At 32.7% G+C, this 27,962-nt stretch overlaps 1 protein-coding gene and 1 long non-coding RNA gene across 3 annotated transcripts in view; one reads left to right on the top strand and one right to left on the bottom strand.

Annotated features, from left to right (window-relative positions):
* The window catches only part of LOC105342828 (uncharacterized), a 14,874-nt gene extending 2,340 nt beyond the window's left edge, over positions 1-12,534 (top strand). The window contains exons 2-4 of the mRNA XM_011449879.4: positions 10,330-10,383; positions 10,673-10,778; positions 11,130-12,534. Coding sequence (XP_011448181.3) covers positions 10,330-10,383; positions 10,673-10,778; positions 11,130-11,806 — 837 coding nt within the window. The 3' untranslated portion in view covers positions 11,807-12,534. The remainder of the gene's footprint in view (positions 1-10,329; positions 10,384-10,672; positions 10,779-11,129) is intronic.
* On the bottom strand, positions 8,780-27,962 carry LOC117691970 (uncharacterized). Of its 2 annotated transcripts, XR_010713923.1 has the most exons (5): positions 27,746-27,962; positions 27,467-27,578; positions 11,080-11,196; positions 10,536-10,760; positions 8,780-10,435 (listed from the first exon to the last, which is right to left on the bottom strand). It is a non-coding gene; the product is annotated as an uncharacterized lncRNA (long non-coding RNA). The 2 variants fall into 2 exon arrangements; XR_010713922.1 differs by lacking the exon at positions 27,746-27,962 and having other exon boundaries at positions 27,467-27,607.

Raw genomic sequence — 27,962 nt, 5'->3', positions numbered from 1 at the left:
TCTCCCAATGTCAATACAAGAAAGAGCGGACAGGCGTCATGGTTTTTCACTTTTATCGGATAGAAGACCCTTTTCCGGCCTGAGTCAACAATACAGACCACCTTAACCTTTGACTCTCGGTATATTTTAGACATTTTATGAATCTACTACCGGCTCCGGGCTCGACCCTTGTCTACCGACAATGACTCTACAAAATTCAAATTTCGGATCACCAGACGTGTAAAGTGGCCAGAGTAATTCTATGAATACCAAAAACGTAGGGGGCGTTCGGTGTAAGGGGTAACATTACCACCAGCTTTCCCTGGTGCGCTTCGTCAAACAAAATGTGAATGGACAATAGGGACAAAAACGCATGACAATATATATCCGTTCGCGAACCTAACGGCCTTGTTTGTCATCAATGGGGCTGGACAGTTATCAATAAATTGTATGAAAATATGTTAGAAAAACATTTGGTTTGGATTTAGCAATGTTTTTATTTTGCGAAAAATAAATAGAAGACGAATTAACGCCAGTGTCATTCTTTGAAAAGTCCTCCCCGCTTAACCCCAGTAGATAATATTTACACGCGGCGCATTTTAAGTACATTTATTGCTGAATGGAGCTTTTCAATGTCAGAAACCCGCTTTCCAACTTCTCTATGAACCTATACTTCTAATTATCCCCTTTATATCCCTCAAAGAAAATCAACTATTCAAATCTGCCTTATCACTGCTATCTTTGTTGATGTGTTTACTCCCGCCATTAATAACATGAATTTAAAATGAACTTGATTCAGTGTCATGATGTCATATAATAAACTCTAGTGGAAGGAGAAGCTCTTTTGCCGTATTACTACCTAGTATTTAGAACTCAGGGACAACTATTTTTAAACTTTTAATATGTGCTTGAAACTTCTCGACAAATTGTGATGTTTTATCAGAGTTTTATATGCAGAAAGTTTTATCAATAATCAAGACTACACACGCATGCTTAAGTACCAAAGACCCTTTTCAGTGAACAAATTTTTTGAGATTCCCAAATAAAATAAACAAGAAATGAGAGAACCATGGACGTTGACAACAACAAAATCGTCGTTCTATGTGTTTTTAAAAGGTTAAAAAAAACCACGCCATGACAAAAACTAGAACGATTCGACATTGTACAACCCTATAAACAGAAATTTCGACTGACCCTATGGTCCTCACAGAAAAACAAGCACTGGATGACAGGGATTGGGTCAATGACATAGAACTTTTATAACATTGGTTTTCCACCTCTTTGACCTCAAGTATGCTCTTCGACCAACCAAATTTTTTGTTCTGTCTATCAAGAATACACATTCATAGGTACATAGGCAAGCGATTTCATATACTGGTATCTGCTTTGTCAAGCAAGCAGAAAGCTTACTTGTAACCTATGCTGCAATGAACTGTATATGAAAAATAATATTTACTTATCAGTAAGACAATAATGATATCAATTTCTCATATCTTGCAGACGTTAAACAGGTTTACAGTTCATTGAAAATATATTCACATTGCTTCTGCTATCTGGTTATCTACCACTCACTTAATAAATCATCCAGAAATCAATTTGATATTCACAATAATATTTAAAATAGAAATGGCGATTGCTCAATTTTTTTTTTTATTAGTTTTACATGTCCTGATTTTGGTTTTCCTCATGTCTGGTGTTGTTCCAAAGTATGAGTGTGTGTTTTTAAAACCACTTGAAAAAGTTTACAAAGTTAGGAAAAGATGCGGACTGTTGGTTGAAACGCTGATAAGTTACTATCAATTGGTGACAGTCAGTCTGTGTCCAGATCAAGTATTCCCATTGGCAGACACAAGCGTTAATCCGTCTTCATCCGTTTGGTTTACATCCTCCCAAAACCCAAAGCCTTTCAACACGTTTTGTGTTTCCTTCAAAAATGACGCATTACAGAAGACACCGCGAGGAAGAAAGTGGCAGGTTTAACCAATGATTTACTGGCCCACATCATGGCAGGCTCAGAGCTGGTCCAACTAGCGTTAAACCATGTCTCTTAAATACTATAATCACCCGGTAATTGTTTTAACAATGGCTTCTGAGATAGATTTCAATGGGTTTTAAACTTAAATATGGTGCAAAAAAGTTGCATCTGGTATGGTATTTGGTTGGAATGTAAATATTCCGGGTTTTTTATTTTCTCAGGAAGATCTATAGCTGCACTTCAACTTACAAATTTTCTCTTTTTTCGACCTTTATTCTTATAACAATATCATTATGTGCTGACGTATTCAAATAATATTGCCTTTACACCCGTCCTAAAGAAGGCAATGATAAGATCGATGTAATACACCCATCCTTGGATGTGTCACGTGTACAAAAGAGCGGGTCGGGTTAACATATCCTCTTGATGATATTTGACGGAATTAAGCACCATATAATTGACGGATATAGTTTTTCGTTTATTTTATGATACAATAAAATATGCAAACCTGTTCTGAAAACAAACAGGGATCGCATTTTTATTTTTATTTTTATTGTTTCGCTTTTATTTAACGTCTCCACCCGATTTCCGACAGATGTTTGGAAGTCGTAAATTATATATTTTTTAGTGAAAGGTTAATGTTAATTATTTCCCGACATTTTGAGTGCGCAAAAATGTTACTTTGCTCCTCTGGAAGACATATATTATTGTCCCTTGAACATGGAATGAGTTAAGCCAGAACAAATTATATTTTCTGTCTATAACATACTAACACTGCAATAATGGAGGATGGTCGCCTTCGATACAAATTGTCAACACATGTCCTGAATTTGTTAGGGATACTTTCCTAAAAACTGTACACATGCATGTACCTATTATCCTCAAGTTTAAGAGACGACATAGAGAAGAGAGAACTTGGTTGATTAGTGCACAACCTATGTGCGGGAGGGGAAGTGGTACCATAAATAAATATTTATTGTCACACAAATGACTGGGCCCTGCCGTTCTCCGGTTTATGGCCATAACTGTTGTTTTTTCTGTGTCGGACATTAATTATTCCTGGGATTATGGATTGGATACGAAGTAAGCCCACAACAGGCCGACGACTGAAATGTCAGGGGCCACAACTAATGATATCGACTCACAGTGAAATTAGTTTTATAGATAATACAGTTATAATGTCAGACATGATATATTTTCTATATTCATGTATATCACGATTTCTTTATCCTTTATCTACAGCCCTTTTTGACAGGAAGTCATGTAAACAGGTACAATTAATATATACTATGTTACCGTGAAAAATCAATTTGGAGAATAATCAACAATATACACAGTTTTCACTGTTGAATTCCTTCAATCGTAACGTTAATTTCTCTTATTATGTCGAGGACATGGTAATTAGAATTCCGAAAAGTTTTATTTTCCTTTAAACTCTTCAACAGTACATTTAGCCTGAAATCTTAATCCCGTCATATCGGATTTCGGATCATGTTCCTAATCCGCCGTGTTCAGATATCTTAACCACGATTATGAGAAATCTTTTTCGGGAGCTTAAGAGCACCTGTGTCATTTCTTCGTGCAAACTTACATTAAATCAATTAGAATTTTGTAGGTATTTTTTATTTTATTCAAACGGCTGTAGGTAAAAAATGACTGTTAAGTTCAATGAATGAGCGATGTAGAGATTAGGATGGGTAGCCTGGTTTATAATGCAGCTAGATTTCATCAATCACTGTCGGGGATGATCCATTAATTACACAAAATATGCACTATACATCATTTTCTTTGACTTGAATGAATATGGTTTGCAAAAGACACCAGATATGATAGTTCCAAGGATTTTTTTTTTAATAAAAAAACAGATGTATACATTAAATCCGAAATCTGAAACAAACATTTAATCTGATTGAGAAATTGTGTCTGATTGGGGTTTTTTTAAATTAAAAATTCGTTTTGAGTGCTTTTCAACATATTTTCGCGAAGAAAGTTTTTCTGAAATGTGTTTGTATGGAAGAATATTACACCCGACTTCTGAGGAATTAAGTTTTGATGTCTATAATGTGAAAGTTGTCAGAAAATAATCCCCTGGTTAGACCAAACATTTCCAAACATCTTAATGCGGAGAGCAAAGTGTTCGTCCGATGCTCTCGTGTTCGAGTCTATATCTTAAACACCACCCGAGGGATTTTTGCAAACGGTCACTTCTAAATCATGCATCTTTAATGCAAATTTTTATTTTCGTAAGAAATGTCGTCTTAAAGAAATATGATAGGCGGTATCTCCAAAGCGATGTCAATGGCCGTATTATGCATACACCTTTGCCAAATTTACACCATTTGTTTATACTGGTGACCATTATAAATGACTTGAACGCTAACACATCTCTATGATAAATCAGATTTTTTCCCATCTTTTTCACTTACTTACATTTTTCTTAAAGAGTATAATGAAATTGATTGAAACGGGATCATAAAACGCTATATGCCTTAAAAGGATTTTATCGAAGATATGACCTTTTATAGCCTGGGAAGAAATTGGCTGGCCAAATTGAAAGATTTTCAAAGATCGACCACTTTTACAATACTCACAAAAAGCCACAATAAAGACTCACATAAAAGAACCGCGTACCATCAGATAGGGCCTCAATGGGGTGATGTATAATGTGGGCAAATTCTTCTGTAAAACTAATTCGTACATTTTCTAAACAGATACGGAAAGTGAATGTAAATACAATCCACTTAGAAATAACAACTGACAGCAAATGGGAATTCTTTCTTAATCCCGGTTTGTATTACACTGAGCAAAGCACAGAGACAGTTGACGTTTTCATTAAGCAGACATTCGGCAGTAAGGGGAAAGTTCGTGTGTCAGACTAAAGGTTCACACCCGCAGAAAATAAACATCTCCAACTCCCTGCTTGGCGCATCGTAGTTTATCATCTCTTTATCAACAGAAACACGACTAATTTTTACCACAATGGGCCTCTTCAGAAACCATTTATATCCCCCCGACTGTCTGTCACTTCTCTACCCCCTAATCTGTGGGGAATTCTCACTTTCGGAATTCTAAAGCAGCAGACTCACGGGAAAATATGTATAGGAAGGTCGATTTCAAAATTGAGACCGATGAGACTTTTGGCAAATAGCAATTTCATTAATCTATTGTTTGAGTATCACAATATTTCGTGCAATTAAAGTAACATTAGAGAAAAAAAAATTAATTTGCGAATCACAATGTTTAAAACCATTTCATGTAAACAAAATACTCTTATACATCGTTAGCAATTTTGCATAAACTGTTCAGAAATTCCCGTTCTTTACAGTAAACTGTTTAGTTAATTGGTTTGGTTTGTTTTTTTCGTTGCATATAACGGACAGACCCATCGTAGGGTGCAATGTCATAAATTGTTGGAGCTAGGTCAGAATTCATGATCCATGACCACCTTCCTGACCACAATGATTTGACGAGAATTACAGGAAATCATAACAATCGACATACCATGACTTACTTTCTAATCTGTTTATGAATTCTGAAAATAACTTTTTCTTTTCTCAAAACACTAATCTGTTTATTTATCCTAAAAAAATTATACTTTCTGATGACTATTCTGTCTATGAGTTCTGAAAATAACCTTTATCTTTTATAAATATTGGCGTTGACAAGGTGTGACATGGCTGATACATGGCCTTAAAAGAAGTCTGATACTCATAATTGGGTCTACGATACAAATTAATTTACCATAAAACCAGCCTTTTTTGTATCTTAATCAACCAAACTGGACCAAAATAAATTTTCATCGAGATAAAGTAACATTTTATGAAGGAAAAAAATCAACACGAAGGTTAATCCAAGTTTTGGATCATTTTTCTCCTAATCGAGATAAATACTTAGCATGTGGCATTTCAGATTAAGATAGTCTGATACTACAGCAATACAAAGGAGGACAGTCTTTATTCCATGTGCAGAGCATTTAATTCACGCCACTGGCCTCTCGTCTGCTTGTTAACACGCCCCTGCTTTTTGTTCTGTTGAGATCCTCCATTGATAAATGTCGGTGTTCACACTTTGTTCAGCGGCATTAATCCAGAAGACTTTTGTTCCTGCCAAATATGAACGCCATTCATGAAAAATATACATCTAGAACCCTGCACCTGTAGGAAATTAAGGTACTCTTCAGTACACACAGACAACATAATAGGTAGAACATATGGACGATGTCTATCTAAATATGAACATGAATATAAACCATATTTTAATCTGTTCGATGAATAGATGTATTTGGACCACGAGAAAGACCTTTGACATTGCTAGATATTGCATGGAAGCGGTATTGTTTTAATGTATAGAGTCTAGTATTTGCCGTATTTGTAGAAGATGAATGAATTCATTCAAATCTGATGTAATGATTGTTTGATTGCTTAGTAAGCGTTCTATGTGCTGAATAGTAAGACGAAATTCATTCAAGAAACTTGTTTAAAGGATGTCAGTCCCGTTTTCCAGGTTTTGTCTGTAAACAATAAAAGGTGTGCTCAGAATATACGCTAGACAAAGAAGACTAGAAAAAGATACGCTTTTTTCGAGTCCTTCTGTAATTATCTTTGACTGATTATTTTAGAGAATTTGAATGAATACACGTGCGTCACCTTAAAATTGAGACACTGATAAATGGCGAGTGTTAACCTCTGCCAAACAAACAGTTATGATTTTTACTTGCCCGTATTAACAAGGTGAAATTCACTTAGTACACGCAAAATACATGTAGGTGAAAAGTAAGATAGAAATGCTCTTTATATGTGTGGAAAAAGTACTCTCAACGTTTGAGAATAATCGCTACATCATATTGTAGTATGATATTTCCTTGCTGTCAAGAATGGAATCGAAATTACAAGCCACCCGATTTTTTTTTTTTGGCCATAAAGAAATATATTTATAAAGTTAGAGAAAATTACTTCCTCATATAGCAATGTGAATAACAACTAATGTATTCTTTCTGACAAGAATGAGACTGACAATTCTAGCTGCGTCCTATACTCCTGATATACAGTGAATTACAAACCGATTGTCTCTTTTGATTAGACGCGTGAAATGAAAGACAATACGTGTAGAGAGGGGAACTCGGTTCTAGCACTTGTTAAAGTGTTGGGTCTTGTGTTCAGACCTCTAGAGTTACATCTCTTTGTCGGCAATAGGTACCCTACACCGGCGATAAAATCACCCTTGTCATACGATCGGGGGGACGAATTGTCTAAGACTCACACATTCATAGGACCATTTACAGGTGCAAGAGGGCATGGGAGCTGGTCCAAGTAAGCGGGGACCCAGGTGCTATTCACGACAAATTGAATATTTCATACGCATATGAAATGCAATTTTACATATAGTTTATCCAATTTTGTAGATTTCACCAAGCTTCCGTTGCAACATGTAAATAAAACCCTTTCATTAAAAACCATTCTAATAATTCATTTAAAGGGTGTAAAATTGGATTTTTTTAGTGAACGTCAATTCAATGACAGATTTTATAAATAATTTAAACCCTATCTATTATGAGTTTAAAACGTCTTTAAGCAGCATATAAAATTACATACACGGGAGGTCCTGCGCTTTACGATATTTTGCCTGTCATCGTTAATTTAAGGTGCGAAAGACGAGATGGCGAAGAATATGTCGCAAAAACAAACTTTTGCCTATTGTCCATTTGCATCTTTGTAAGGATTAATAATTTTGGAGAAGAATGAAATGGGGTTAAACGATTTTTTTTCAGAAAAGATTTCTTTCATCGGTTCATTTTCTTCGTGTACTTCATAACCCGACCAATTAATATGACAGGCAATAGAAGATTTGTCAATTTACTCAAATCTAAACAAAAATATAAACCCATTTTGTCCCCTCAAGTAATACTTAAGCGACACACACAATAGACTGATGGTGGCTTTTTCAATTTACATTTCATGTGAAGGAAACATTTGAGAGTTGCAAAAACCATTTAGACGTCCCTGGGAATTTTCTTCCAACATGTAAGCATCATGCTCATGCAAAGTTTAGAAGTATTTAAGCATTTATAAACTTCATTTATTTTGTAAGGCCAGAGGGTGATAATCTAGATAAGGAGGTTAGATTCCTGACAAGGTAACCTTTTGAGTGGAATATATAGCTTTGATAGCATCTATACACGGACGCCTTAAACGCGTTGTTTCAACACCTTTTATATAAAGATGGTTCTTTGGTCCCACCCGGTTTTCAAGCGCCAGATATAACGATAGCGGTAAACAAGAAACAAAGACCAATTTATTAACCTAGACAAAATCCTTGATTGTGAGGAATGTTCTGTTCACTAGATTAAGATCGCTCCTTTTCGAACGCCCTTCAACGATTGGATTGGTAGTCCACACTAACCACAAGTCTCCTGAGGAGGTTTTTTTTTGTCAGAGAAAACAAAGCGTGCTAAAGTACTTGTAACCAAATCAGCCTCCATCTTCCTCCAGAAAACATTAAATAACTCGATTGTTAAATATACTGATAATTTTTTTTAATGATTAACAAGATGTTCGGAAAGAATGAAAGGAAAATGAAATAGTTGAGGACAACAAGGCAAATCAGTGCGAAATTTTGTTTTCGTGGGAAAGAACGGTTATTGGAAAAACCGCCATTAACAATATGATGTCAAAAACATTAGGTATTTCACTTGCTTATATTCCCGAGCGGGAGGGTAAAATAATAAGGTAAAATCTTATAACGACACTAGATGAAAAGGATTAGGAATCAGAAGAGGGGGTCGATTAGGATTTGGATAAACGTAACAGACACTCGAAGAACTGAAAGAATGTGATTTACTTAAGGAATTTTCCTCTCGACCTTTCTAGACAATTGGCATCTCTAAAGCAGGACCAATTAGAGGTCCCCGACTATTTCTTGCCATCGCCAAGTCACAATGGCTTCACTCGATTTATTTAACGGAACTTGCGTAACCAACATAAAACATTCCATGCAGGAGATGGAAATTCTGCTCTTATTTGTCAGATATTTGTTTGATTGTCAGATCTGATATACACTGGAGCGTTTAAACAATTTAAAAACATTTTAACCTTATGCCACCCCGCCGAGATTGTGGGAAACCACGCTTGTGCTTTTTTGACTAACTTACTCCACTCTCTGGTTTCCCAATCGATTTTAATTGGTAGGTGTCACTCTAATGGATACTTAGTGCTCAATCAATACCAAACGTTTCCTAAACCGCAATAATCAACATGAATGCTTCCATGCATATTCATGTATAAAAGGTATCTGAGAGAACATGTCTAGCTTTTTGAATACTTGTTAGCATAGAGTCAGCATAGCATGCTGAAAGAAATGAAAAAGTACACATGTATTATTATCACAATAAATTAAACGTTTGTTCTGATGAAACCGCATTTACATTTGGAAAATGAGAACAAGAAAAACATAAATTACATTGTTAAATAATGAAACCGTCTAATGAGCTAATTACTTATTGGTACTTGCTACCGCACAAATCATGATACATGTATTATATTAAAAATATTTTTTCTTTAAAAAATGATACCAGGACATGTTACATCTTATGATGCAATTTCAACAAAATTTGTCTGAACTCTGTAGAAATTGAACGCATGTCCCCACCTTTAGCCGCAATTAGCCAAGCTTTTAGCAAAACCATTGATAACGGTAAAATGGATGGCTTTGGAGGAATGCTTTTGAAAAATCTTAATGAAGTGTTTGAACAAGTCCCATGTGTAAAGACCTCCGAGTGCACTGAAATCACATCAATTAAGTTAGATGGCCCATGTTTAATTTATTTCTCAAATATCATTTTGTAAGTAAGGGTAAACCCACGTAATAAAATTCAACCTATCATACGTGCCTGAAAAACGTGTATTAAAAAGAAGGACAATTTATTACCCAAATATGTTCAATGACCTCTCCCTGATAATTTAAAATTACATTTATTTAAGCCTTAAATGGGACATGAATCAGCCACACGTAACATAGCTCTTTATACCAGAAAATAAACTGCCGCAATGTAAAGAAATGGCAGGGGATTTTTTTATTTACTGCACACTTAATAAAACACGTACACAAAATAATAGGGCCCATACAACTATTTCTAAACATTTATCAGTTTGTTGTTCAGTACCGGGCTAACGTGAGTTTGACGTGACAATTTTCACAATGTTACGCTGTAGATCTTATGAATCATAGGTCAAACTCCATTTCTAATCTGGACTAATTTGTCCATTAGGGTCCCTATTCACAGAATGTAACATAATTAAACGGCATGTCACCAGCGCTCTTAGGCTTCATGTACTTCTCTTTCTGGATGATATCGATATTAACTGTTTTCTCTTCTATAGGTGACGGAATCAAGCAGCCTGGACATTGGTCCAAGAGCCAAGAGAAAGTGTGAAGTACGTACATTTACAGTTGCTTACATCTCACAGGTCATGGCATTCAGTATTCCTAATAAAATAAAAAAGTTTAAAAATCATGCTAGCTTTCACATTCTTCAGGCACTGACTAAAAACGAAAAAAATATAAAGTATATTAAGGAAAAACTTACCACTTATCTGTATCCGAATCATGATACGTTAAGTTTTGATTACTGATACATTGATTCAATGTACACACAATTCTAAAAAAAAATCCCATAGAAGTTTTCCTTTAATTTTATTGATAACATTTTTGTTAATATTTCAGGAAGCTAACAAATCTTGCTCGAAAGAGGAGGTTTGTGCCATCCAGCATTTGCAATGGCCAATGAATATGTCATTTCCGGTGTGTGTGCCTGCAAAGTATGTTAGAGGTAAATTGGGATTTTTAAAATTCATTTCAAACAGAAACACAATGCAAAATGATGACAGTTTTTAAACCAACTGTCCTTTACAAAATTTAGGATTATTGAGAATCAAAATTTGTGCATGATAACTATCATGTACAAATTTTGATTCTCAATAATCTAAATTAGTACATGACACAACGACTAATTATAATCTATAAAAATGAATGTAATAGTTTAATAATCATTTAAAGCAAATGAAAAACAGAGAAATGTAATAGTTTAATAATCATTAAAAGCAAATGAAAAACAGAGAATTTTTTTTTACCTAGTAAACGCTGAAAATATGATTGATTACGTAATTTTGATGTTTTGTAGTAAAAATGAGAATCTGCGATCTTCCCCCTCAACCAGGGGACTGTGGAGCCCGATATCAGAGATGGTTCTACAATAAAAACATCAAAGAATGCATGATATTCTCCTTTCAAGGTTGCCGAGGCAACCAGAATAACTTTAGAAGCAAGGAAGAATGTGAAGAAAACTGCATTGCATATTTTGACAAAAACATGAAGAAAAGTGTGTCGAACTTTCAGCCTGTTCGAAGTCCACGAATTGTGACTGAGCAATTTGTGAAAGATCAGGCAGTGATCAGCACGAGCCCCCTAGTGCGATCTAGAGCGACAGATCCACACCAGAAGGAGCTCCGAAGAAAGCGAAGACTCGAGAGGAAAAAGTTGAGACAGCTTAAGAGAGACAGAAAGAACGGGAAGAAAAAGCGAAGGCGCAGTGGGAAAGGAAAGAAGAGGAAGAACAGAAACAGGAAGAATAAGAAAAATAAGAAGAAGAGGAGGAAGAACAAGAAAAACAAAAGGAGAAAGAAGAAGTTAAAACCAACGAATGATAGACCCGAAATCGATTTGTCTAATACGGAAACAAAATCAAAATCTAACGGAGCGCCAGACTTTGAACTTATCTCTATCATAGATAAGACAAAGGATACCATGAAGTCAAACATTGAAAAAATTAAAGCTGAAGCTGACACCCAGAAGGATTAATTATTCCTGTCGAACTAATGATATGAAAACGTGTTTATCTTTATGTGACCAAAACCAAAATTAAAAAAAAAATAGGTCATGTAATCACAATCATCTTTGCGATGATTGGAAGAAATTGAATCACGTGACTGCTGAGCACGACATGACAAAATTTTGACCTACATGTACTTTATGCATTTTGTGGTGAGACAAAGTGGTAAATACATGTATTTTTACCGTTATTACGTGGTATTTTTTGTTTCATCCTGTGTCTTCTTCCAGTTACCGGCACCACCCTATGCCAGTATATATTTTACATTGTAAAATTAAATGTTTTATATCAATGTATTTAATATTTGCATGGACACGATTAGATGTCCAATGTTTTCGTTATGATAATTTTATTCTGATACAAAGAAACTGTAAATACCATTAGTGTTATTGTATAACATTTTTGTAAATATCTCATTTAATCACGATTTAGCGCTGCGTAAATTATCATACAGTAACTATATATGATATATAAAAGTTACTTTACTTATGGAGTATAGTTTTCTGTTTACATTAAACATGTCAAAAGTTTGTAATTAAAAGTGTATTTTACTTTTAAATGACGTGTCTTGAGCCTTTCACGATCTGTAGATCAACATCTTTAAAAATTTTGGCAAGTCTCTTCGAAAGCAGAACTTTGATCATGTTTAGAAATGTTTTTTTTTAATCAAAGAAACTAATAAATGGTTTGATCAGTATGTTTAGTTGGTTTTTTTTACTTCCTTGCGTCGACAAAGGAATTATAGAAAGTTGAAATCAAATTTTACTGTATGGAGGACTGATAAAAGTAGTCAACAAATTGTCCACCAGATCCATCTTAAAATTTCGAGTAACATTTCTTAAGGCCCTTGATTATACAAAAAGAAATAAAAGCTGCCAATATTTTCACACTAAAGTTTCCATTATCTTTACACAGAGATAATTTCTGAAGATTGATAAAGTGTAAAATTTTAAGCTATAAAATCAGATGACTAGATAACGGAATGATAAAAAAAATACCATTTCAGGTTTGTTGAAAAATAAAATATAGGTAGATGATAATTATATCTTAATTGTAATGACTGTATCGTTTATAATACTCAAATCTTTTTAGATGAAACGATGACACCCACGTGATGTGACTAGATGACCATGATAGTGATAGGGTAATACTGCTCAGAATGTTCATGCTCATACTGTAAAGAATGTATTTTAAGGCCCGGAACTAATAGGTTATTTGTCATGAACTGTTTCTGTATTGTATGAGACGACTGCATTTGTATATCAGATAAAACGTAGACGATTGCATGAGCAGACAAAAGACGACTATAAGGATAATGTTCATGTTGTATGTCTTGAGAAGTAAATGGAAATTTATGGTTGCACAATGGACTACTGCATATGTAAGAGATTGGAACAAAACTGTTTCAGATTCAGATGACGACAACGCTGCCTTACAACTGGTCTTTACAGTGCATACCAAGATTCAATGACGAATGAACGATAAAACCAATAAATAAATATAATGCATTTTGGTAGGACAAGAGGACGACTATTTTGAATTTAGTCAGTCGACTGGCTGATCACATTTGTAATTTGACTGCGTGTATAAATTACTGCATGATGGACTCTCACTTACATGGCGAGGTAATGGCTGGTTCAGACGATGATGTAGTAAATGTATGGTTGAAGACCACACTTCTTTTAGATGACTGTATAAATAAAGACAAATAATTGCTAATATGTAGTAACTTAATCGATGAATTCAATGTTGTTATTGACCTTTTTGATTAAAAGTCTGAATGTTTTTGTTTCTGCTAGCTGTTCCAACGATTGATCATATATTTGTGGTTTCTCAGTATTTATTACATACCAATTTCATTTATATTTGAAAATGACGCGAATCGAAGTAAGATTAAAACAACAGATGCCCAACACAATTTTCTCGAACGGTCGAATTTAATAAATCCTCTATCAACGGCACCACAGTACCTTCGACTACGAAACATCGACATTTAGGAGCATACCTGGTCCACTTTCTCATGATATGAAAATAAAAAGTAGAATTGGTCATATATTTAATGCAAAAAGAAAGATAACTATGTTTGGTTTTGATGAAACAAGCTTTTATTTCGTAGAAAAGGGCATCCCAAAGATCGTTCCCAAAGATCGTTCTTTGCATTGTTGATAATGCCTAAAATATTCAAGAAAAACTGAATATACATGTCATTTATTTATTTAAGAAATCACAATAAATCTCACAATGGGTTGATGCCCGTATGTCACATAGAAGAAGGATCATGGGTAGTTGGCATTTTTAATTTTCTTTTTCTCAGTTATATTCTCATTAACAGTCCCATCCTTGCCAAGCATCTTCATCGTGATTGAGCTCTAGGGAAATTAGTCACGATCTGTCTGTAAGAGTGCTAAACATGCTGATCAATTTTCCTGTTATTTTCACGAGATCAAGATGTATCGCAGTGTCAATAACCTACATGCATAGGTAGTGTGACAATGAATAAAGGTCAAAGATGACCTGACTCAGATTCATGCATATTTGGTGTCAGGAGAAAAAGGAATGAAATAGAGAAGACTAATTGAGTGTCACAATAAACAGGAAAGAGACATCTCTGTATCCGTATCTTGTTAACGCCACAAGAATGACCCGAGTAATTAAAGAAGCTATTAAACATGTTATCTACATATTCTATTGAAAATCTACAACAAATACTGTAGCTGTCATATCTTCCAATAAGGGTCATTAGTAGCTGGAAGTTTTGTCTTTCTGTTTTTAATAAGTTTTCATTTATTAAGAGCCAGGTGCCTAATGATTATTAATAAAAGGATCTTTTACAATTGTGTCAATGTCTGATGATATATTGTCTGATGACAACACTAACAAGCTTTTTATATATATATTTATATATATATATATATATATATATATATATATATATATATATATATATATATATATATATATATATATCCAAAAAATATCGCAGTGTCCGGTTTTATATAAAATGAAAAATGAAAGACAACTCTGTGTTGTCTTTCATTTTTCAAATTTTCTATATATATATATATATATATATATATATATATATATATATATATATATATATATATATATATATATATATATATATATATATATATATATATATCTTCCAATAAGGGTCATTAGTAGCTGGAAGTTTTGTCTTTCTGTTTTTAATAAGTTTTCATTTATTAAGAGCCAGGTGCCTAATGATTATTAATAAAAGGATCTTTTACAATTGTGTCAATGTCTGATGATATATTGTCTGATGACAACACTAACAAGCTTTTATATATATATATATATATATATATATATATATATATATATATATATATATATATATATATATATATATATACATACATACATGTATATATATACATATATATCCAAAAAATATCGCAGTGTCCGGTTTTATATAAAGAAAAATTTGAAAAATGAAAAATGAAAGACAACTCTGTGTTGTCTTTCATTTTTCAAATTTTATATATATATATATATATATATATATATATATATATATATATATATATATATATATATATATATATATATATATGGCTTGGGGCGAACTACATTATTTCATGCATTTGGGCATCATATTACTTAAATTTCTTGAAGTTCAGTTCAGTTTATTTTACTCAACACCATATAATGGTACAAGAGGTACATAAGAAGACCAAACTATTTACATATATGAAATATAGTTGTTAAGTTCAAGAAAGTACGTGGGGTGAACGAACAGTATGATGAATTTTTGAAATAAAGAAACACAATTTTCTTAATGTGATGTAATCGACTGAAGACTTGATTTCATAGAACTTTTTAGTGTTAGGAGAAGAACAGTAATATGTATCTAAAAACTGACTTCGTAATTTACTTAATGCCTTGCATTCTAATATAACATGAAATTCATCACTAATTTTGTTACAATTACACAAATTACAATAACGTTTACTTCTTTCAACAATACTCCACCTTCCTATTACATTACATGAGTAAAGTAAAGTTACCATTACTTTGTGAAAAGTTTTTAAAAAGTAATTTAAAAGCTGAAAAGAATTTATGCAAACGTTTCATATATTGAACATGATTTAACATATTTACAGGTTCATGTTCACTATCACAATCAAATTTAATAACTTATACAAGATTGCTGTTGCACTTTATGATCATCACAGTTTCAAAGGTTTCATCTTTTAACTGAATCATGTTGGGTTTGAAAATCTAGGATATTAGTGTTCAGGCAATAATAGAAAAGAAAATACATGAAATTTTTATTTTCTATCAGTCCAAACTATTAAACTTACATACAACACACACACACACACAGAGAGAGAGAGAGAGAGAGAGAGAGAGAGAGAGAGAGAGAGAGAGAGAGAGAGTAAAATTTTCAAATGGGTTATAATACTAGAAGTAAGTTTTAAGCTTCCAGTGATCATGGTTAACGTTGGACAGTGCATTCTCTTAAGTGCATTATTTTTTTTATTTTAAGGGTGTATGTCTGTTCTCTATTCTAATGGAACACAGCCAAGAGAACGGTGGTGGTTGGGGTGTTTAGCACCTCTTAAAACAATAGATTGTTTTGATACTAAGATTATCCTTGGGGCATTGTGTGTTGTTCAACTTGTTGACACATTATTCACTGTAAAGAATTGATTAGATGCACAACTAATTGGAGTAAATTTTTCAAATGATATAAAATTCTTAATAACAACACTCTTAAAATGTTATGAAATTGTGTTGTTATAGCTAGTAATATTGACAATTTAAGAATTGATTTTTAATTATTTTTTAATCATACAACTAAATATTTTAATCTCAAGAGTTATTTTTCTTCTTTAAAACAATTTATAATCAAATACAATTTCAGTTATTCAATTCATCCCAATTTTATGAACATATACATGAGTAAAAAAGCATAGTAATGCCATGTAGTGCCAGCATTACACTAGATTTTGGAAAATATTGCATTACATTACCATTATTGTAATGCTTAATTTGTGGCATTACACATTACTAGCATTACTTTGAAAACATGCAATGCATTGCAATTTGCAATGCATTACCACTACATTTAGCATTACTCCAAGGCGCTTATATATATATATATATATATATATATATATATATATATATATATATATATATATATATATATATATATATATATATATATATATATATAGATATGGAGATGTATGGAGACAACAGAGTAAACCAGTACAGGAAATATAACTCCTGTTTTTTGGGCCCTTGTTATATCCCATGTAAACCCCTATTGTCCCTATATATATATATCAGGCTTGGGGCGAATTACATTGTAAAGTAATGCATTACATTACCATTACTTCATGAATTTGGGCATTAAATTACCATTACCATTACTTGATTTTCTTGAAGTAATGCATTACATTACCATTACATGAGTAAAGTAATGCATTACCATTACATATGTACTTTGCTTTAAAAAGTGAAGCTAAATAAAGAGTTTTTGCAAATGTTTCAAATATAAAACACTCTTTATCTACAGCTTCATGCTCAGTATCAGGTTCAAATTTTACGACTTATACAATAGTCATTTTTTATTTGCTCAATATATAATCATCTTGTGGCATTATGAACAACATACCACATAATAAGTAAGTTGATATTTATAGACATTTGACATGGTACAATGTCAGGTATGAAATAGCGACACAGAAGTACATGCATGTAACAGAAAAAAATTTATCGAATAACGTTGCTGTTTTTAAAAGCTAAATAGAGGTATTTCCCCAGATTATACAAATCTTAATAATTTTGGACACTTAATACGTTTATGCGTCTTATCCCGGCCAGCGTCAGCAAAGGAGGACGTAACGCGGATTATTTGCGCATGTTTTTAATTATTATTTTTATGATCATCAAAGTTTCAAAGGGTTCAGCTTTTAACTGCATCCTGTTGGGTTTGAAAATCTTCCCAGCTATATTAAATAAACGTTCTACATGAGCAGTGCACGTGGAAGCTGTGACTGAAAGACGTTTTGGCAATCTTTATCTTAGGATATAATATATTATATTAAGTGCAATAATAGAAAATTACATGAATCTTGATTTTTCTATCAGTGTAAACTAATGTACTTAATATACAACACACACAAAGAAAGAGAGAGAGAGAGAGAGAGAGAGAGAGAGAGAGAGAGAGAGAGAGAGAGAGAGAGAAAGTGAACATTTAAGTGAACATGCATAAATAGGCATAATAATGCAAAGTAATGTCATGTTATGCCAGCATTACACTAGATTTTAGAAAGTACTGAATTACATTACCATTACTTTGTAATGCTAACTTTGTGGCATTACACATTACTAGCATTACTTTGAAAACATGTAATGCATTGCAATGCATTACCATTACATTTAGCATTACCTCAAGCCTGATATATATATATATATATATATATATATATATATATATATATATATATATATATATATATATATATATATATATATATATATATATATATATATACATGTATTAACACACACACTCTCTTCCTCGGCCGGCCGGGACTTGAACTCACGACCTATGGTTAAGATGGCCGAGTGGTAAGAGTGGTTGTCGCTGACTTTTAGGAGAGTGGGTTCTGCAGGTCGTGAGTTCAAACCCCTGCCGGGGCAGAGGTGGAGTTCCAATGTAGTGAATTTACCTGTGCTGTATAATATATATTTATACATACATATCAGGCTTGGGGTAATGCTAAATGTAATGGTAATGCATTGCAATGCATTACATGTTTTCAAAGTAATGCTAGTAATGTGTAATGCCACAAAATTAGCATTACAAGTAATGGTAATGTAATTATTTACTTTCCAAAATTTAGTGTAATGCTGGCATTACATGGCATTACTTTGCATTAATACTATGCTTATTTATGCATGTTCACTAAAAAATGTGATGAATAAATGAATAGTTGAAATTGAATTTGATTAATTTTATTATAAAGAAGAAAGAAATAATTCTTGAAATAAAAATGTTTTAGTTGTATTAATTTTTTTTTTATATAAAATTTCATTTTTAAATTGTTCATATTACTAGATATAACAACACAGTTTGATAACAACACAGTTTGATAACATTTTTATAAGTGTTGTTTTTGGGAGTTGATTTTTAATCAACTCTCCTATGCAGTCACGCGGACAAACCGAAAGTGAAACAGTGTTTGGACCTCAGCACAAATCATTGCTCCTGACAAGACTTAGTTCTTGAAATTAATTGATGAATTCGATGTAATGTATGCTAAAGCATTGTTTTTCAAGGAAACTTATTTACAAATACCTTAAAAATAGTCAGATTTTAAATGATACGAACAATTTAAATATATTTTGTAGTTTTTACCGAAATTTCCTAATATGGGCAATAGGGGTTTACATGGGATATAACAAGGGCCCTAAAACAGGAGTTATATTTCCTGTACTGGCTTACTCTGTTGTCTCCATAAAGGGACTTAACGCGTAGTGAGTTGAGTCTAATTAATTTATAAACAGAGGTTTTTTCCAGTAATATTTCTTAATATATCTTAATCGGGTTTCTTTATACTGAGGACACTTTAATAAGACAAAAGATTGCTGTTGCTTTTTATGATCATCAAAGTTTCAAAGGGTTCAGCTTTTAACTGCATCCTGTTGGGTTTGAAAATCTTCCCAGCTATATTAAATAAACGTTCTACATGAGCAGTGCACGTGGAAGCTGTGACTGAAAGACGTTTTGGCAATCTTTATCTTAGGATATAATATATTATATTAAGTGCAATAATAGAAAATTACATGAATCTTGATTTTTCTATCAGTGTAAACTAATGTACTTAATATACAACACACACAAAGAAAGAGAGAGAGAGAGAGAGAGAGAGAGAGAGAGAGAGAGAGAGAGAGAGAGAGAGAGAGAGAGAGAAATTATTTCAAATTGGTTATAATATTGGAAGTGATTTTGATTTTCATCATGGATGGACGGTGCATTCATTTTGATTTTAAAGGTGCATGTCTGTCCTCTATTCTATTGGGACATAGTCAAGGGGATTGGGGTGTTTAGCACTTCTTATAACAATAGATTGTTTTGATACTCAGATTACCCTGGGGGCATAGTGTGTTGTTGATACATTCTTTATTGACAAGAAACCTTATTAGAGTAAATTGTTTAAATGATTTCATACTCTTAATAACAACCCTCTTAAAATGTTATGGAATTGTGTTGTTATATCTAGTAATATTACAATTTAATAAAATTAACTTTTTAAAAATGTTTTTATAATACAACTAAAACATGTTTATCTAAAGAATTATTTCTTTCTTCTATAAAATAATTTTAATCAAATACAATTTCAGCAATTCATTTATTTATCACATTTTTTTAAGTGAACATGCATAAATAGGCATAATAATGCAAAGTAATGTCATGTTATGCCAGCATTACACTAGATTTTAGAAAGTACTGAATTACATTACCATTACTTTGTAATGCTAACTTTGTGGCATTACACATTACTAGCATTACTTTGAAAACATGTAATGCATTGCAATGCATTACCATTACATTTAGCATTACCTCAAGCCTGATATATATATATATATATATATATATATATATATATATATATATATATATATATATATATATATATATATATATATATATATATATATATATATATACATGTATTAACACACACACTCTCTTCCTCGGCCGGCCGGGACTTGAACTCACGACCTATGGTTAAGATGGCCGAGTGGTAAGAGTGGTTGTCGCTGACTTTTAGGAGAGTGGGTTCTGCAGGTCGTGAGTTCAAACCCCTGCCGGGGCAGAGGTGGAGTTCCAATGTAGTGAATTTACCTGTGCTGTATAATATATATTTATACATACATATCAGGCTTGGGGTAATGCTAAATGTAATGGTAATGCATTGCAATGCATTACATGTTTTCAAAGTAATGCTAGTAATGTGTAATGCCACAAAATTAGCATTACAAGTAATGGTAATGTAATTATTTACTTTCCAAAATTTAGTGTAATGCTGGCATTACATGGCATTACTTTGCATTAATACTATGCTTATTTATGCATGTTCACTAAAAAATGTGATGAATAAATGAATAGTTGAAATTGAATTTGATTAATTTTATTATAAAGAAGAAAGAAATAATTCTTGAAATAAAAATGTTTTAGTTGTATTAATTTTTTTTTTATATAAAATTTCATTTTTAAATTGTTCATATTACTAGATATAACAACACAGTTTGATAACAACACAGTTTGATAACATTTTTATAAGTGTTGTTTTTGGGAGTTGATTTTTAATCAACTCTCCTATGCAGTCACGCGGACAAACCGAAAGTGAAACAGTGTTTGGACCTCAGCACAAATCATTGCTCCTGACAAGACTTAGTTCTTGAAATTAATTGATGAATTCGATGTAATGTATGCTAAAGCATTGTTTTTCAAGGAAACTTATTTACAAATACCTTAAAAATAGTCAGATTTTAAATGATACGAACAATTTAAATATATTTTGTAGTCGTATGTATTCCTACGCCAGAGTTCAATATAGTCTCGTTCAACTCGACGCTCGGCTGTCTCCGTAAACCCTTGTCGGAGATTTACGGTGTCAGCCGAGCGTTTGGTTGAACGAGACTAGAGTTCAGTATTGCTTGGATCCATACAATTTTCGAGAAATATTTCTACCACTGATACATAGTTTGATTGAATTAATTTTATCTTTAAAAATTATTTAACATGATTCATATGGAGGTTTCTCGACATTCTAGTCGAAAAAGTTCATTTCAAAAATTCATATCATAAAAATATGCGTAATTCAAATTAGAAACTACGTATACATGTACTTGTCATGCAAAATAACATATCATTGATTTTAAAATAAATAAACATCGACAAAATCAACTCCCGTCAGTTCTTCAGTACTTTGATTAAGAGTTTTAAATCATTTTAACAATTTACTCCAATTAGTTTGCACTTCAATAAAGATGTGTCAACAACACACTATGCCCCCAGGATAACCTAAGTATCAAAACAATCTATTGTTATAAGAAGTGCTAAACATCCCAATCCCCTTCCCTATGCCATGTCCCAATAGAATAATGGACAGACACGCACCTTTAAGGACAAAATGAATGCACTGTCCATCCATGATGAAAATCAAAATCACTTCCAATATTATAACCCATTTGAAAATAATTTTACTCTCTCTCTCTCTCTCTCTTTCTCTCTCTGTGTTGTACATGTATATTAAGTACATTAGTTTGGACTGATAGAAAATACAAGATTCGTGTATTTTTTCTATTTTTGCACTTAATATATCAAACAATCTTTCAGTCCCAGCTTCCACTGCGCCTGTAGAACGTTCATTTAGTATAGCTGGGACGATTTTCAAACTAATAGGATGCAGTTAAAAGATGAAACCTTTGACACTTTGATCATAAAGTGCAACAGCAATCTTTTGTCTTAAAGTGTCCTCAGCATAAAGAAATCCGATTAAAATATATTAAGAAGTCTATAAATTAATACAATTAAGTTTCCAAAATTATCAAGATTTGTGTTATCTGGGGAAATATATCTATTTAGCTTTTAATAACCGCAACATTATTCCATAAATTGTTTTCTATTATGCACGAATTCTGTGTCTCTATATCATATCTGACATTGTATCATGTCAAATGTCTATATATATCTTTTTACTTAAGTAATATGTTGTTCATAATGCCACAAGATTATTATATATTGAGCTAATAAAGAATGACTCTTGCATATATAGTCATTGAATTTGAACCTGATACTGAACATGAACCTGCATGTAGATATGTTAAAGAGTGTTTTATATTAGAAACATTTGCAAAAACTCTTTATTAGCTTTACTTTTTTAAAACAAAGTAATTGGTAATGGTAATGCATTACTTTACTCATGTAATGGTAATGTAATGCATTACTTCAAGTAAATCAAGTAATGGTAATGGTAATTTAATTCCCAAATTCATGAAGTAATGGTAATGGAATGCATTACTTTACAATGTAATTCGCCCCAAGCCTGATACATATATAAACGCTAATAAACGCAGAAGAAACGCCAAGAGAGCGCAATGAACGCAGCAACAGCTCTTTGGGGTCGCTGTGTAAACGCAACCAAATCTAAAACAATTTGTTCAAACGCTGTGGATGCGCCGTGAGAGCGCGATAGAGACACAGTGAGATCCCAAAGGACTCCGAGAGGTCTCCGAGCAAGCGAAGTTGATTTATCACTACGTCTACACTGCCAATAGCTGTGTTCCTTGAGCGCGCCAACGGAGCTCTCGTGGCGCTGTTGGAGACCTTACGGCACTGTCACGGCGACCTCACTCCGCTTCTATGGCGTTTTTATCAAAACGCAGAGCCACGGCGCGTACTTTGTGCATGTTCAAAGTGCGCGCCGTCGCATGGCGCTCTAAAATGTTCTAGGCGATACCATCGCGACGAACGAAGATGCCGTTGGGTTGTTACGGCGCTGTAGGAGACTCTACTGCGATTGAAAATACATTTCCTATAACTACAGGTTTCAATCCAATGTTTTCTCAGACGTCCGTGTCAATTTGTTCCCGCCCATTTCAAATGTTTTGACTGTAACAAGTGAAACTGACGTACGCTGTATATTTCCAATCTTGCCAGTAAATGTTCCGCGGTCTTAATATGCTTAATTAATGGCTTAATGTTTGACGACATGGTCTTTGGACCCCCTGTCAAAAGTTAAGGTGTGCATTAGAATTCAAGGGAAGGGGGACAAGTATACTTGTTTTAAAGAATGATTCTTATTGATAATGTAGTAAGATATTGTCATATAATACAAATACATGTATGACAATCATTAGTATTCCTAGTGAAGGTTTGTACCTTATTTGTGTTTCTTCAAAGACAAAACAATTATCGACCTATTAAAATGACTCTGGCGTTCCCTTTCTAATGTCTAATACCTTTTTAAATTATGGTAAAAATAATTATAATTAAAAAAATGCAATCTAGACTAAACATTTTTTGAAAGGAGTTATAGAACTTACATCGCTGAACTATGCTCGTTGAAAGATCGTGTTATTAAACAATTGATGTATTGTATATTATCAGAGAATGAATATACTTCTACAGTGTCCAGCATACCTTTTTAAGACACGGGATCAATAAAATTGAATAGACAGTTTTACAGCATATTTCATGTGTCTAATATGGAATATACAATGTATTTACAGTATAGCAGTGTACTGTAAATTGCAATTGATGGAAAACAAATTAGTATACGTCAACGGTGTAAATATGATTATATTGTTTAATTTTGTGATTTGTGTATAGTTTCAGTTTGCTTAGGTAAAATTCAAATATTACCAAGAGAGCCATTGACCTGACCCATCGCTCACGTGAGCAACAACAGACATAATAATTATAGAGTCATATACAAAATATCTGGACAATGTAGTATAAAAGATCCTGTATCAACAGATTTTCAGATTTTTCCCCCTGGATATTCTTATGTTTATCATTGAGCCCCTTTGTAACAGGATGATTTTATAGCCATATCTCATATTGAGAATAGTAGTTCATCTATGGGATATAAACTTACATCAACCTTTGTGGAACCCAAGAATTCTCCAGGGGCCAAAGTTTGAACAATTTAAAAAACGACAGTACGTCAAAATGTTTGCATATAAGTAAAATTTAAAAAACGACAGTACGTCAAAATATTTGCATATAAGTAAAATCATACTGTGGATCCGCGATGAATTAATATCAACGTAAAATCGCGAGAGGCACATCTCGCGAATTTAACAATGTCGCTTTTATTTTTCGGACAAACATCAAGTACATGAAACTATGATAAAACTGCAGAAATCGCTATATTATGTTCTTGCGAATGTGAATCGTTGAATTAAGTGCTCGCGTAAAATAAGGAATCTATAGTATAAAAAAAATTGAGTATTTGGGAATAATATTTGTAAAATTGGACCCCCCCCCAAAGGTGGCCCCATCCTACCACTGACAAATTTGAATCTAACTATCTGAGGTTGCTGTTACTAATGTTACAGCTTTTGTACGCATATTACTTTTTGAAAGAAGATTTTTGCAGATATTTCTCTCCGAATTCCTAGGTACAATTTCGACCAACCATCGTGGCCTAATTCCATCCCTTGGTTTCGTTTCATAAAGAGGCCTAAATTTTGGGCTTAACTTTAGTCTAGTCAGAGGACTTATACCAAAACATCGGGCGTATTTTCCATTTCATAAAGCGGCGTAACTAGAGGCGTAAACTTCAGATTATAGCTTTAGCATAAGTCATTGACAACGCAGCACTGCACATGCATAAAATTGTTTCTATTACTCTGTTATGTACAGGTGTATGTAGCATGTGAAAATATAATCAAATTTAGAGGATCTAGCAATTGTAATAATTTTTACTTTCAAATATCTAAGATTTGATAAATTCTTGTTTCAGTATCTACAAAAGGTTAAAATTTTTAAATAATATTCCTTTTCCTTCAACAAAATACTGACCAAAAATCACATAATATCCAAATTAAAGTATACCAATAGATAAACATTAAATGGAAACCAATTGCAAAAAAAGGTGAAGTGTATATGATTTTCTGGAATACCAGCGCAAAGGGTATTATTAAGTGTCAAAACACATGGAAATCTTAAATGGATTATCCGGTATTATTTTGGTTGAAGTACATGACTTGTGTAATGTGCTTAATAGAATTATCAATATATCATTTTAAATAACTAGGAAGTCCAAAATATATGTGTTAATCTATTACTTTTATCATATTGAAATTTTTGAATTTACTGGGTTGGTGTAAATTTACAAGTTGTCATATTGATGTTTACATCCAATTGTCTGACCTTTGTTATACTGAAATTCGAAGCCGATCTAATGCACAATCTCAAAATTAATTTGTGTTTCTCTTTTTAAAGTGAAGATATGTTATTGATACATGGTTTTTAAATACAAGAATGATGACACATTAGAGTTTAGAAAAGTTTGCAATTCAAACTGATTTGATAAGTAAAAATTATTATTTCTGGATACAGAAACTGTAAGTTATCATACTCAGCAATACATGTTATGTACATGTATAAAATACATTTTATTGCGCTAAAATACAAAACATCACGAAATGACTGAAAACAAAAATGCATTTTGTTTTATAACCCCTAAAATTCATCTCAATTAAAATGCACAATGACAAAGAGAGAAAATTAGATGTAAACATACCCCACCCCGGGGGTTCATGATTAAAGAAATTAAATAAATCTACTCTTTCTGGGGATGTTTCAGCATTTCTCGTTTTCATAGAAAATGAAAGTAGTTTTTTGATTAATTTCACTAACACTCCTTGACTGACTCAGTGTGTACGCTACTGGTGTGGTGTTTATTATGAATTCAGACATTGTTTATGGTGTTGTTTACTACAATTATTCAGGCGGCGATTAAAACAAGCATGTTTTATTTGAACTTTATCTAACTTTTAACATGTAACTGCAACGCACAATAAAGAAATGAATGAACTGTCATTCATTTTTCATATCATCCTTTAACATTTTAGAAAGAAAATGTTCTTTATGTTAACTTTACCTTAAAATTGTATCTTCCTTTTTTATAAAAGAAAATGTTATCCTAGTCATAATTTATCAATTTTGAGAGTTGATTTTAATTCAATAACATTCAATCTTTACGTAATCATTCAATATCATTTTATTTCAACTATATATTTTGATCGAGAGAGTCCCTGACTAGGATCCGCCAATGCGTGTCCACCGCCTTACTCTCATTTTTGCTATTTCGGGCTTGTTTATCGAAAATGAAAGAAGGTTTTTTTGATAAATTTCACAATAATAACTTATCAGTTAAAATTCAATTATACCTTACGGGCATCATCTAACATATGTTGAAATACCTAAGGTGTAAGCAAGTATTCTGGTGCAAGCATTCTATAGTTTATATGCAAAATGCCTTTATCTATCTATCTATCTATCTATCTATCTATCTATACATTTCAATAGAATCAATCATTCAAATTAAAAATTTCATATGTTGTATAATGTGATACTATATCGCATTCATAATAACAACAGGTCCAAATCCCTTTACGGTTACTTGAGTACCATAGCCCTAACTGTCAGGGTGTCTCCTTTTTGCATTATAAGCTTCATTTCAACTCAGTTTATCATTGAAGATCTTAACTTCAGGTGACAGCAAATCGGTTATCACGAAAGTGAAACGCTTTTACGAGTATTATCAAAGTATAAACTACCAAGATTGGAGGATACCTTTCCTTTATACGAATCATCCCACGAGGTCCAGCTAGAAAAAAAACTACCAGTTGGCACAGTTTTTAATTTCAATTTTACACTAAAATGGTTTATTGGAGGTACTTGAATTTACCAACAAGGGAAAGGGGTAGGGACAACAACATGTCATGTTGCATAACAAAGCAAAGGTTAAAGGATAAAGTTCCATCAGTTCTACAGAAAAACATGTGATTAAAAGCAGAAAAAAGTTAGCCACATATGGGAAGTTTAATGTTCTTACACTTACGGTTGTTAGATCAGTTAGACGACTTTCCTCTAACACTCCTTGACTGACTCAGTGTGTACGCTACTGGTGTCGTGTTTATTATGAATTCAGACATTGTTTATGGTGTTGTTTACTACAAGTGTTCAGGCGGCGATTAAAACAAAGCATGTTTTAATTGAACTTTATCTAATTTACAACATGTAACTACAACGCACAATAAACAAATTAATTAACTGTTATTCATTTTTCATATCATCCTTTAACATTTTAGAAAGAAAATGTTCTTTATGTTAACTTTACCTTAAAATTGTATCACCCTTTTTTATAAACAAAAATGTTATCCTGGTCATAATTTATCAAATTTTTGGGAGTTGATTTTAATTCAACTCTTCTATGCAGTTACTCTGGCAAACCGAAACTGAAACAGTTTTTGGACCTTAGCACAAATCATCACCGCCAACAAGACTTAGTTCTTGAAAATAATCGATAAATTCGATGTCATGTATGCTGAAGCATT

This window comes from Magallana gigas, chromosome 5 (assembly GCF_963853765.1).
Source record: "Magallana gigas chromosome 5, xbMagGiga1.1, whole genome shotgun sequence".
Lineage (NCBI taxonomy): Eukaryota > Metazoa > Mollusca > Bivalvia > Ostreida > Ostreidae > Magallana > Magallana gigas.
Note: the sequence above shows the minus strand (reverse complement) of the source record. Positions and strands in the feature narration are given on the sequence as shown.